General features: G+C 46.4%; 1 protein-coding gene and 1 long non-coding RNA gene across 3 annotated transcripts in view; one reads left to right on the forward strand and one right to left on the reverse strand.

Annotated features, from left to right (window-relative positions):
- GABBR1 (gamma-aminobutyric acid type B receptor subunit 1) overlaps nt 1–13,419 on the reverse strand; it is an 844,797-nt gene that overhangs the window by 633,231 nt on the left and 198,147 nt on the right. Inside the window, exon 2 of the mRNA XM_069634794.1 lies at nt 4,882–4,963. Within this exon, the coding sequence (XP_069490895.1) occupies nt 4,882–4,963 (82 nt within the window). The remainder of the gene's footprint in view (nt 1–4,881; nt 4,964–13,419) is intronic.
- The window catches only part of LOC138521746 (uncharacterized), a 123,128-nt gene that overhangs the window by 53,195 nt on the left and 56,514 nt on the right, over nt 1–13,419 (forward strand). Inside the window, exon 2 of one of the 2 annotated variants that reach the window (XR_011283111.1) lies at nt 431–796. This is a non-coding gene — a long non-coding RNA (uncharacterized lncRNA). Of the gene's footprint in view, nt 1–430; nt 797–8,978; nt 9,057–13,419 lie in introns of those variants that run through there. The other variant, XR_011283112.1, reaches the window with a different exon arrangement.

Consider the following 13,419-nt stretch of genomic DNA (forward strand, 5'->3'; position numbering starts at 1 on the left):
CGTGACCTCTCAGCTGTTTTTATCTTTTCGCAAACCTCATAATACTGTTTCATTATGTACTTTATCACGTTGAGTTAATGGGTAACGCATGAAGCAGGAATTGACACTTCTCTCTTTTTTGAGGCTCACTCCTTCCAGGGAGCTACATCATCAAAATCGCCAGCCTTGGAAGGTAGACTGGAACACATCCTCAAAGCAGCAAACTGGTCAATGAATCAACTTTCAGAGAGGTTTATCATACAAGAAAAGAACATAAGTCTTTGAATGTATTGCAAGGGCTTTAAACTTGCACAATAAGAAGCCTCTGGTCTTCCAGTAACATGGCTAATCCTCCCTTAGTAACGTAAGCAGGGTTTAGCGCCTATTAAAAGACACATAGCAGAGTATTATCCCTCCCACCAACGCTTGTGTTTTGTCTCAATTTTTGCAGATTCCATTTGAAGGGGATTCCATCAGACGTCTTCAAGATCGAATGGATAACCAGTTGCAAGAGTTCAAGTTGTGTTCCATGTCGGGTTGGATTGCATTGGTGGTGTGGATTTTCCCATGGCTTTACGACAATGTAATGCAGCTACAGAAGAGGATGAGGGTCTAGTGGACTTTCCTTGTATAGCCGAAGATGGAACCTTATTGGCTGAGCAAGAGGCATATCTAGCGACTCCATCTTGCCATGGGACTTCTTTGTGTCTGTTAAACTATTTACCAAGCATGTTGATACCGTCTCAAAATGTTTGTTTTCTCTAACGTTTTTCTTTGCTGCTAGTTTTTTAACCAGTAAAGAAGATTTAATATATAATACTCGCCTCTGTGTCTTTTAATAGAATATAAACCCCTGCTGACGTTGGTGAGGGGGGGTTAGCCATTGCCTGCCATCCTCTTGCTGATGCGTGCTTCACTGCCCTGTCATATCCAGGTGCTATTCCAGTCCCAGAGTGGCAGACGCAGCTCTCACCCCCGCCGCCACACATCACAGCATTCAGGCCGCAGGGAAGTCCCCTGTGCGCTGCATGAGTGCCCCATCGCCTCGCGCCAGCCTTGATGGCTACCAACCGACACCAGGCTGCAGCGCCAATTTTGCATTATAATATTTAATGGGGTTACCGGTGGGGGGAGGGAGGGAACACATTCAACCTGGCAGGAAAACAGACGAAACCATAGACAGGAACATAAAACACATACTCAACATTTAAGAGTTCTGATATGATATGAAATATCATTTATAACGCGCCTGTACACAAGTGTTTCTAGGCGGGATGATGCTAGGTTGCAGTTAAATGCTGCAACCCCCAACCACACAGTTAATAGTAAATACACAGTGGCTAAGGTCATGCAACATGGAGGTCACGTGTTACGCACCCCCTGATAAATGCAGTTGCGTGGCTTGGGTCCTTAAAGGCATGCTCTCTTTCACTCAGACTGAATTTTGGGATGGCAGAGTAAGACATGAAGCATGTCAGCTTCTTGTCAGCTTCTCCAGAGAAGCTCTCTAATCTCGAGCAAAGCATTGTGCAACACACAGTGAGCCATTCAGCAAGTCCGTGCTTCCCAGCACGGCTCTAAGAATCTTCATTTTAATCTCGTTCTGACTTTAACTGACTAGACGTCCCCAATGCATTCTCACAGGTGATATCCCTGTTTTACCGGCAAAACAGCAACATGCTTTTCAAGAGCACATACACTTTTGGGGGTAAGCAGTGATATAATCGCGGCAAAAATGTCGCCTGTACAAAAAAATCGCAGCAAAAATGCTGTGGTTGGACCCGTTAAAGGTGTACCCCATTACACCATTTAAGGGGAGCGGGGTTGCTGGGGTGTCCCCCCACTCGCCTTAAATGGTATAATGGGTATGGAAGTTGCGGGGGTGCCCCCTGCATCCTTTACATGGATTGCGGCGGCAAAACCACAGCCTTTTTGCCGGGATATTTTGTGTCCACGCCCATTTTTGCTGCGATTTTAACACATGGAACCCTTTTGGGAAGCAGACAGGCACCATTTACAATTCCTGTGGGAACTTTGCTACTCCAACATATCCGTGCACGTATGAGACCTTTGTGTAAGAGTTACTTCTTTGAACAGCTTCCTGATTGGGGGGCACCGACAGTTTCTTTGGCATTTTCCAGATGTATTGTTCTTAGAATACGTCACCGGGCAAGTATGGCCATGAGCCAGCCCTAAGGTATGTTTGCCCACGCAATAGTCGGCTTATTCATTAATGTGTGTTTAAACAACACATAACTTTGTGATAGTAACCATCTCCATATGCCATATTCTCTTTGGTTTCCATAGGAACTTAGCAAGGTGTACCTCCTGAAGATGGGACTGGTTCCGCAAACGCGCCGGGTTTTAATATAACCTTGTTGTTAGGTGTTTAAGGGGTGTTAGATAGACCATTCCTGTGGTGATCTTGCTTTGGTGTTCATTGACACTTCATGTGCCCGTTGCCTGGTGTTTACCTTCTAATTGTTGCGCACATTTATTCTCTGTGTTTTTGTATATGTTTTTCTAAAGTTCTCCATGAACCATGGAAAGCTGATCTAAGGAACTTTAATCAATTTGCCCATGCTGTATAAAAGACATACTTTTAGAATACTTATTAAATGCGTGAACTCATTTTTGGAATCTATGTTCTTCAGCGTGCAGTTGCGCTCTGGACGAGTTCCGTTCAGACATTTTCCTTCATTGTATTTTTCCTGAGTACATGGGCGTACTCCATTTTGCAACATTGCACCTGCGTTTAACATTTACCTAAAGGTATATTATGAGTAGCGATGATTTCGTCGTACCTTTAGAATTTTTGAGTGCAGTCGGAATTTTCCTCCTCTAGGTTCTTGTCCAGTGCCAGCACTCCGTCCTCAATAAAGCTCATTCTTTTATCAACCACATCTTTGCTAAAGTCCTGGTAGATTAAGGTTTTATTGTTTTGTATGCACATGACAGTTTCAGGATGGCACATGTGACCATATTCTGCATTAGCTTGATAATAAAGGGTCATGTCCAGTAGGTCTTGATGGCTCATTCTGAAGAACGCCCAAAGCATTGCCAGCCTCACAATGTTCTGGGAATCCAAACATGCAGAGGTTGTTCCTTCTGCTTTGGTTTCCAAGCGGATCATTTACTGGCTTGGTCCTGAATCATAACTTTGACTAGGGAGTTCTCACCAGAGGTCTCAGAGACCCTGATTTGAAGGTCAGATATTTTCTCACCTGCTTCCTTCACTCTTGTAATTGGTCTTCCCAGGTGTGTATCTATCCCATCCTTCTTTTGATTTGATGAGTTTAACCCACCTGTCAGTCTTTCAAGCATATTGGTAATCTTGTCCTACTCCTCTGTGGTGGTACTTCGGGTTCTTCCATCGGTACAACGTCCTTTCATCGCAGGACATTTTTTCGCTGGGTTTTTTACTGCAAATTATTTCACGAAAAAAAACCATCTAATTTTTTGGTGGGGGTAGAAAATTATATATATGGGATGTGGGTGTTTGGGAATAGATAAAAAATGAAAGGGAATGAGGGGTTTGGGGGGAAACCCCCCAAACATATTCTATCTAACCTGGAGAAGCAGATTCATTAGTCTCCATGGCCTTCTTGGTGGGCTTCTCCAGTTCTGGGAGGGAATGTGTGAGTAGCGCTGCTTACTGGTCATTGTCCAGGGTGGAGGCAGCAACCATTGTCAGAGGTGGAGAGAGCGTGCAGGTGCCAGCCACTCAAGCAGCTGCCTCCATCACCAATCATACAGAATCCTGATAATAAGACAGGAGGGGCTGTCTGACACACAAGGCTAAGGATGGCATGGGGGTATTGAGGATCTCCTGTGTACTGCTACTGGGGCCTGCATCGAGGAGTGGATGGCAGTCCCCATCCATCAGGGTGAACCTACTACCATTCCTAGCCACCTGCATCTTTGTCACATGTCACAGAGGCAGAGCATTCTTAGTAAAGGGCGTACTTGGAGGATATGGGAACGAACTAAGAGATGATGAAGACCACACATATAAGAAGAGGGCAAAGGAGGAGATGAGGAGGACATGGGAAAATAGGGTAAGAGAACCAGAAAGTAAAGTCTAACGATATGAGGAGGGGATAATGAGTACATATGGCAGAACCAGAAGGAACATTTGGGGGTAGGAGGAAAGGGGAGAATTGTGTATATTTATATTTGTGGTAAATTGAGAAATTGGGACTGGACTAGGATGTCAAGATGGGCAGAGGAGGGGGTGATGCACATGGGTTAAATTTAGGAAATATAAGATTGGACCAGCTGTAAAAATGGGAGCAGGCAGTCAGGACAAATGTGGCAAGTGGACAGACGGGGAACAGCAATACAAGGTGAAGGTATCGCAGAAAAAGTCGAAACGAAAACATTGCATTTTTTGATAATTTTGCCAATTTTGGGGACATCTTTTAAATAAACAGGGGTGGGGTGGGGTAAGGGAAATAGTTCAAGTGGAGGGACAAGGGGCCGGGGTGTCTCTACCTGCAATTACAGCCCCCCCTCCAAAAAAAACGCAGTAATTTCGAAATTCAATGTTTTCACGTATATCCAGTGAAAATGGACTGGTGGGCAGAGGGACTTTGCAATGATGATGGGTGCATTAAGCAGTTGGGCAAGACTAGCAGACTAAATTGAGTAGATGAGGGAATGAGGTTTGATCTGAAGGTGAAAATGAGTACATGATGGGGAGGGATAAGGGCAAGGCGATGAGATGAAGACGGCTACATGAAGGTACAAGGCAGGACCAGGAGTGATGATGGATGGGGCTGCGGGCAGATGCGTGAATGAAAAGATGGCTGCAAGCCTACATGGTAAAGATGGGTAGACATGGTGAAATGACTATGGAAGGAGGGAATGGGACTGGATGCGCAGCTGGTGGAATGCTCATACCTGTGGTGCTGTTGATGATGGTTCCGGTGGCTGCTCGAGTGACCAAGAGAAGAGGAAGCAGCTTCAGCAAGAGACGCATCATCTGTGGAAAAATGCAGAAGAACGTGAGATTAGGAAGACAAGAGATAAAGAGGCCGTGAGTTTTGAGATTTAAAAAATGGTCATTAGAAACCAGGAGAGACAAAGAAGGTTTAAATTACTTACCTGTAACTATTGACTCCAGCATGGGTCTGGCATGGATTCACATGCTCATGAATATTCCCTGTCGTCAGGCTGGGAATCTTCTGTAAAAGAAAAAACTGTTTCACTTTCACTTACAAAATGTATTTCTCCTTTAAACCAATCACTGTCCTCTGGATCATACTGCCCTCATCCAATGATAGTCCTCTTCCTAAGCTCCTCCTCTGGCAGTCATCTTCAGATTTGGTAAGCACGTAAAGCGGCAGTATGACCAAGTAGAGCCGCACAGGGGACGACGGGAGGGTTTGCATGTGAATCCATGGCAGACCCATGCTGGAGGACAACAGTTACAGGTAAGTAGCTTAAACCTTCTCCAGCATGGTCTTTGGCATGGATTCACATGCTCATGAATAACGAATACATAGCAGTACAACATTACACAACCACAGGAGGTGGCAAGGCTCAACAGAAGTAATTAACTCTTACCTCTGGAAGAGACTCACCTCATGCGAACAGGCTGCGTAGCACTGCTTGGCCGACTCTGGACTCCACCCTGGAATCCCTGTCGACGCAGAAGAACTTTGTGAAGGTGTGCGTGGACTTCCATGTAGCAGCCCTGCAGATGTCCAGCAGGGGCACACCACACAGAAACGCCGTTGTTGCAGCAATCACTCTAGTGGAGTGAGCTCTCGGACGGCCAGGCAGCGGTCAGTTCACCAACTGATGACAATGCGTGATCCAGCCAGAGAGCCACCTTGAAATGGAAGCCTTGGACACGGCATTCCCATGATTCATAGGACCAAAGTTCAAAAACAGTTTTGAACTCTGCAGAAAACTCTTTGTGCGTGCCATGTAGAACTTCAGGACACAAGCAATGTCCAGCGAGTGCAAGGCCCTCTCAGCCGGTGACGAAGGCTTTGGGAAAAAAACAGGTAACACCAAAGGCTCATTGAGGTGGAATTCCGACGCAAACTTCAGCATGAAAGAGGGGTGCGTACGCAGCATTACCTTTGATTCGTGGAAAGTCAGGTATGGTTGCTTGCAGGATAGGGCCTGGACCTCACCTACCTCCAGGTGATGGGCACAAGGAAAGTCATTTTCCACGAGAGGAACTTGAGAGAGGCCTGATGCATAGACTCGAAGGGGGTCCATATGAGCCAAGTCAGAACCACGTTGAGTTCCCAGGCCAGGACAGGAGCCTTCAAGGGCGGGAAAGATCTGAAAAGTCCTTTGAGAAAATCCCTGATGAGTCGATGGGACCAAAGCAAAGATCTTCCTGGTGACCTGGTGTAGAGGGAGATAGCCATCAGATGTACCTTGATGAAGGCGTGCGCCAGTCCGGCCTTGGCCAAGGATAGCAAGTACGGTAGGATCTGAGGGGCCATGACCCCAAAGGGGTAATCTTCTGTGACCGTCACCATGTAACGAAACACTTCCACTTGTGACAGTAGCACTTCAAGGTCGACGATGCCCTGGCTTCTGGGAGGACCTCCCTGCAGTCCGCTGGCAACTCAAATCCTCCAAACTTGAGGGCTGCAGGAACCCGGGTCGTGATGTAGGCTTATGCCTCCTTCTCTGGTGAGGTGATACAGAACCACTGGCAGCTTGACCGGAGGTGATGCTGATAGGCTGAGAATGTCCGGGTACCAAATTTGCTACCGTCATCCCGTGGTGATGAGTATCATCCTACATTGGCACTGTCTGAGGGTGTTGATGGCTCATAGCAGGAGAGGCAACAGAGGATAAGTGTACAGAAACAGCCCTTCCCACAGGAAGGAGAATGCGTCCCCAGGCGCCTCGGTTGATGGAATCTGCTAGCAAACATCTGGCATTTGGAGGTCGCCGCCCTCGCAAACAGATCGATCTGGGGCCTGCCCCACTTGACGAAGATGTGGTGCACCTGGTCCTGCCGAAGTTCCCACTTGTGGCTGGAGTGCAACTCCCTACTGAGGGAGTCTGCGATGGTGTTCTTGACCCCCGCTAGGTGAAGAGGGACAAGGAACATCTCTTGCCCAACGACCCAACACTACAAGTCCTGTGCATCCTTTCCTAACAAGCAGTCAAAACAAAGGGATGCTCTCCCTTTGTCTATTTTATATGTCAATTTCACAGCAGCATTTCATGCTGTGGATAGAACTAAACTGTGGCAAAAGCTGAAAGATCTAGGGGTGCCTGAAAATTTGCTGCATGCTTGACACCTCCGTACCATAATAACACAGCGTGTATTCGATTGAATGGCTTGGGGTAGCTTTCTACTCCAATACCCATTAGGAGAGGGGTAAGAAAAGGTTGCCTTCTGGCCCCGCTCCTGTTTAGGTTCCACAAACCAAATATTAGGGAGAATATTAAAGGAGGGCTGACAGACTTTTGTCAACATATCCCCCACTCCCTTACTAACCTCACTTTTGTGACGAGAACACTTAACTCAGACATCCACCTGCGTTCATTACCCTATTTATTTAGGGATTTTTTTGATTGTCAGATCATGCATTGTTGTTTTTTTTTTATTCTTTCATGTTCACTATTTTGTACGCTTTGTAGATATTGATTAAAATATGCTGAATTTGTGCATTTCTGTCTGAATAAAACATGACAGTTCTCTAAGTGGTGTCAAGTGTGTATTATCACACCTTAAGAGTGTGAAGGTGGGTAGCTGGTTTGTGGAACCTTTTTTGTGCATTGTTAAATATTGGTCCTCCCCCCCTTGGCCCCCGAAAAAAAGAGGACTATCTAGCTCTGTACTAGTATACCCCACTCTTGTTTAACCTGTTTGTCTCTGATCTGGGCTCTTCCTTAGAGGATATAAATAACGCTCCCCCAGATTGGGGTATACAAAGATAGGGTGGCTTGGGTACGCCGAATATTTCGTTATTTTTGATTGTACGTTTATGGCCATCAGTCGGAGTGGCCGAGCAATCCTGGTATATGCTGAAAAGAACAGGCTATGGTTTGATATGAGAAAAACGCAGTTTATGGGGTTTGGTAGGCATACGGCGAGTCGCTCCTTTATTATGTGCAAGGAACGGGGTCATTGCGAGAGTGGGCAACTACCGTTACTTGGGCTGTGAGATTACGTCTGGAAATGGTGATGGTCTTTTGCGTAAGAAAACGGGCTAAAGCCCCGGCCGTTATGTTAGCGATTAGACAATTTGCCAGACGTGCGGCTGGGTTCCGCCTTGCGGGCATAATTCACATCTATAGGCAGAGGTCAGTCACCACCGTTCCCTGTGCCCTAGAGACCACGTATAGAGACCATGCGCCTGGGTGGACAAAGTTGAGGGTCTTGTTTGGAGAAAGGTCTTGGGCCTGACCAATGCCACTCCTGTGGAGGCTGCAAGCTAGGACTGACTTCTCTGTCCACTCTGATCAAGATTAATCTTTTTATTAAAATGATGGGTGCTGAAGAAGGCTCTTTCTGGTGGATAGTGAAGAATGCATTACTGAACCAGAACTGCATTGTATTGCAAATCTCTAAGAGGTTGAAGGAGTCCTTTTTTCAGCTTTCTGGCTGAAAACCTGTTTGGGACTATGGTATAGGTACTGTGTTGAAATCATTTAGAAATTGTGCTGAAAAAGGGGATTGGGTTATTAGCTATGAGAAAGTAGCCACTACAAAATCCCTTACTTCCTTTTCACAAATGACCTTTTCGTTTAAGAAACCTCACTACCTTGTACATCAAATCCCATCACCAGAAACGATAAGGTTGTTTATGTTACTCAGGTGAGGTTCTGGATACGGGGGTAGGGGGGAGCTTGGCTGGGCGTTCCGTTGTGCCTATCGTACTTGTAGGGTGTGTCTTGATCAAGGTCAAGGTGAGACCAGTAGACATGCTCCGACATTATGGCCCGCTATGCACAGGATCTACATCGAATACTAAAGTAAACACATATTTATTTATTTTATTATGTTTTCATAGGGCGCTACATGCCCGTAGGCCTCAGAGCGCTGCATGAAAGCAAAAGAGAGTCTGAAGTCCAAAGAAAAGTTTATTCAGGTAGGTTAAAAAGAATCATGTGGAAGAAATTCAGAGAATAAGAAGTGAGAATTTGTGGTTGAGATGTGTTTGGGGTTTTAGTTTAGGTAAGACCCTAGCAATTGTTCGAGTTTGGATAGCTGTTGCTATTACCTTGTCAAAAAAGGGGCCCCTTCTAAGGGAGTAAACATAACTTTCGTTGGCTGTATTTCGTACATTTTAGGCCTTGTCCTTTGTAATAATGAATTGTAATTTTGATGATTATTTGTGTTGTTAGTATATCGAGCATTGCTCTGTATGTATTTACTGGTAAACGTTATTTAACTTTGTTATGAAGAGACTTTTTGAAGTTTTTATTGCATTTATATTTTGATGAATTTGTGTGAAAGGTTTATAAGTGTAACACACAAAATAAAATTATAGAAAATATAACATCCTCAACGGTCGCCATTTTGAGCAAAAACACTGTAAGGTGCCCATTTTAAGTGAACCCCTCCGGGTTGTTGTCATCCTACCACTAAGGGTAGTAAAGTGGGCCTGAGGGGTCCGGTCTCCAGCCTCTAGCAAATGAAGTTTCCCAGCATTGACCTCATGACGAATTCTGAAATCAACTCCTGTCCCAAATCCATTTCCGGTTCTTGCAGCAAGAGAATGGAGGATTCTGATCCTCAAGTTCTTTCCCTCTCTCAAAACCTGGGAAGAATATGCTCAGCGGGTGCTGAGGTTGCTGAGGCTGCTGAGGCTGCTGAGGTTGCTGAGGTTGCTTCCTATGCGCCTACAGACAGCCACCGGCACAAACCGTGTAACCTTCGGGGAGCAGGGCTGGACTGGCCTATAGGGAACTCTGGAAATTTCCCAGTAGGCCTCTGCAACCTGTGCCTCTTTTATGTGGTGACTTGTTTTATTTCCACATTTTCTCACAGGAAAAGGGGTTAGGCTGGCTGAAAATGTGTAACATAGTGCCACTTTGACAATTATGTCCCGTCCACGCCTGTAGGGGAAGTCATAGTTCTCCCAGCAGCTGTTTACTCCAGAACTCTTTCTGCTCTGAGGCAAGCCTTGCCCTGGCTCCTTGCTGCCTTGCCATCTGGGTTGTGACTTCTCTTCTTTCGGCGTGCCCGTTGGGCTGCACTTGTCCTGCTTGAAGTTGCGGGTTCCCATGTGGTGCTGTTTCCTAGATCACCTGCCCTCTGTGCGGCATCAATATTCCAGTATTGGAACTGGATCTTTATTGCTGTTATCACACACACGTCCCGAGTAGCTGCTATGAAGTTCTGGTACCAGTGATGGCATTGGCTACAGCCCTTCACAGCAACATACTAGTACTCAGTTGTCGGCTAGGCAGGCCATTTAGTCGTATCTGCTTGCCCGTGCTGTGGCTTTTAGACTATGGCCTTGTAAAGGATAACAGCAGTCATTTAATTGGGGTTTTATAATTCGCCATGTTCTTATATGTATATAGTAAGTTATTGCTTGCATTGTGTTTTATATTTATTTATTTGTATTTGTAGAGCGCGCAAACAGCCCGCCTAGCGCCTTGAAACGGGGATTTAATAAATAATAGAGCTGCTAGGGTTTCTTCTTCTATGCCATGTAATGAAGGAGCTCCGCGGTCTCGGATTTGCTCCTGCCTTGTCTGCCACTCGTGCCCGTTGCCATCTTTTGCTCTCCATCTTGAGGAGACGTTCCAGGGGCCAAAGTACTGAGCCAGTGTTTCCAGCCTCAACCAAATCCTTGATGCCATCCCTAGCCAACTTGCGCCCGTTTCAGTAAAGAAGTTGTCTCTTACGCGAGGGGGTGAGGGTGAATCCCACCGCACGTGAGTGGGCGCTGTATCGCACCCCCCCCCCGTAATCCCCCCACCACTCTAGAAGAGCAAGCTGCTGCAATGTGGCTTTGTGATCTCTCTGCATTCGCAAAGTAGGTCACACCCACGCAGCAAACTTGTGCTATTCAATGCTAGCTTGACTGACTCCCGTGCTCTTCCTTCATTCGTTCTCATCGCGGCACCTCGCCCTGCTCTCCTGATTCGCTGCTTTGCTAACATCCCTTATCCAATACACTTTGGAATTAGTGCTGCATGTGTGTCTCCTATTCTGGCGAGGATTTAAAAGCGTGTGCTCCCAAACAAACACTTTAAACGGTACCCTGCAGTGCAGTCATCTTCAACAACACCCTCCAGTGCAGCAATCTTGATTGACAACCTGCAGTACAGCCATCTTGATCGACGCCCTGCAGTCTAGCCATATTGATCAATACCCTCCAGCGCAGCCATCTTGATCAACATCCTGCAGTGCAGCCATCTTGAACGAACCATGCACTGCAGCCATTTTGACCAACACCCTCCAGTGCAGCCATCTTGAACAACACCCTCCAGTGCAGCCGTCTTTTTTTTCTCCTTTTTTTAGTTTAATAATTTTTATTAATTTTAAATAACAACATAAAGATGAACAACAAATCAGTGAACTAAGAAAAGTACATAAATTATTCAAAGAACATGTCATAACCGAGTAAAACAGAGGGTCAATAATCATATTAGAATTGTGTAAATAGGAGACGAATACAGGGGAAAATCAAAGACAAAAAGGGCATGACAGGATACACGAGGGAGGGAGAGAAAATAACAATTTAATATCAATATGCAATTAAATATTAATGTTGAGAATTAAGATATTGAAATAAATTCAATTTTTTGTTAAACTTGTGCATAACATCAAAAGAAGAGGCATAGCTAGTGCAGCCGTCTTGATCGACACCCTGCAGTGCCGCCATCTTGATCGACACTCTGCAGTGGAGCCCTCTTGATCGACACCACGCACTGCAGCCATCTTGAGCAATACCCTCCAGTGCAGCCATTTTGATTGACACCATGCACTGCAGCCATCTTGAGCAACAACCTCCAGTGAAGTCATCTTGATCAACACCCTGCAGTGCAGCCATCTTGAACAGAAGACTGCAGGGTGATCATCTTGAAGAGGGAGTGGGAGCAGTGCCTATAGAACCTAAAGAAATAACATAACCTTGTTGATAGTCAAAAGAGAAGCCCGGTGAATGAATATGTAGAACAGTCTCTCGTAAATATCACCTCTCCCATTCCTGAAGAAAGGCACTACTCCGCTGGCCCACAAGGGCATTATTCAACGCCATGGAAACATTGAGCTGAACATATGGGGTCATATCACAAATATGTGTGCGATTAGCAGCATCCAATTCCAGTGTTATGATATGGCATTTGTAACGCGCCTATACACAAGTGTTTTAAGGCGCGCGAGGCAGGGAGGGGGGAACAAGGGGAGACAGACAACGATCCTACTAGGCCAGGTGTCATTCAGATCGCGCAAGTGCATGGGTAGGGGGGACGGGAAAAGTGCGAGGGGGAAAGGGAGAGGGGAAAGTGCAGTACAGGGTTAGTAACGAACAAGATAAATAATAAGGGCCAGCTGGTGGCAAGTGCAAGATAAGTGCAGACAAGTGCTGGGAAGGAGGGCTGTAGGGATACAGAGACAGTCCCGCAGTGCAGGGGTTGCCAGGAAGGCAGTGCAGGGGAGAGTGGCTGGGCCAAGGACCGAGATTGGTGAGTGGCCCAGTTGCTGATTCAGTACAGTTTCAGTGATTTAGCAGGGGAGAGGGGGAGAGAAAGCAGAAGCAAAGAGGAAGGTTTTGAGGTGCTTCCGGAACCAGAGATGGTGCTCCTCAAGTTTCAGGGAGGCAGGAAGGCTGTTCCAGAGGGAGGCCCCTGCTGCGGAGAGAGAGATCTCCCCCCAACTCGTTGCTTGGAGAAGCGGCTGACCCTGAGGGAGTTGGACGCGGATGGGCGAAGTGCTCGAGAAGGAAGATATTTACGAAGGGAGAGTTGAAGGTATTTTGGCCCCAGGCCCCAGAAGGCCTTATGGACAATGCAGAGGGTTTTGAACTTAATCCTCGCAGCCACGTATTAAACTAATAAACCAATATTTGATTAGCTTTTTAGTTTTGGATTTAAGTAGGGTGTATGGTGCCCTTAGCGCAAAATGAGGGTCAGGGCCAGAATAGCAGAAATGTGAGGAAGCTATGCCCAGAGGTAGCCGGCGATGCAAGTTCCTCTGTCGTCCTTGGGCTCCGGATTCAGCTTGAGAAGACCGTAGGGAAGGATGATTGGTTTACATTTGCCGTCCCAGACACACTTCAGAAGGGCCTGCCATGGAAGGAGGACTGGGAGGCGAGTTTGCTGGTGCAGTTGAAGATCAACGGGTTGCACGGGCCTCGGCAGCTTCCTTGACGAGCGAGATGAGGCTGGAGAGCTTGCCTGATGTCCTTGGATGAAAATTCTCAGGTTCCGATTGCGCAGAAAATCTTCAGGGATCTGGAGCCAACGGGGTTCCTACTTTTCGGTCTGGTGATACAA

This window comes from Ambystoma mexicanum, chromosome 13, assembly GCF_040938575.1.
Source record: "Ambystoma mexicanum isolate Mex_15411 chromosome 13, UKY_AmexF1_1, whole genome shotgun sequence".
Lineage (NCBI taxonomy): Eukaryota > Metazoa > Chordata > Amphibia > Caudata > Ambystomatidae > Ambystoma > Ambystoma mexicanum.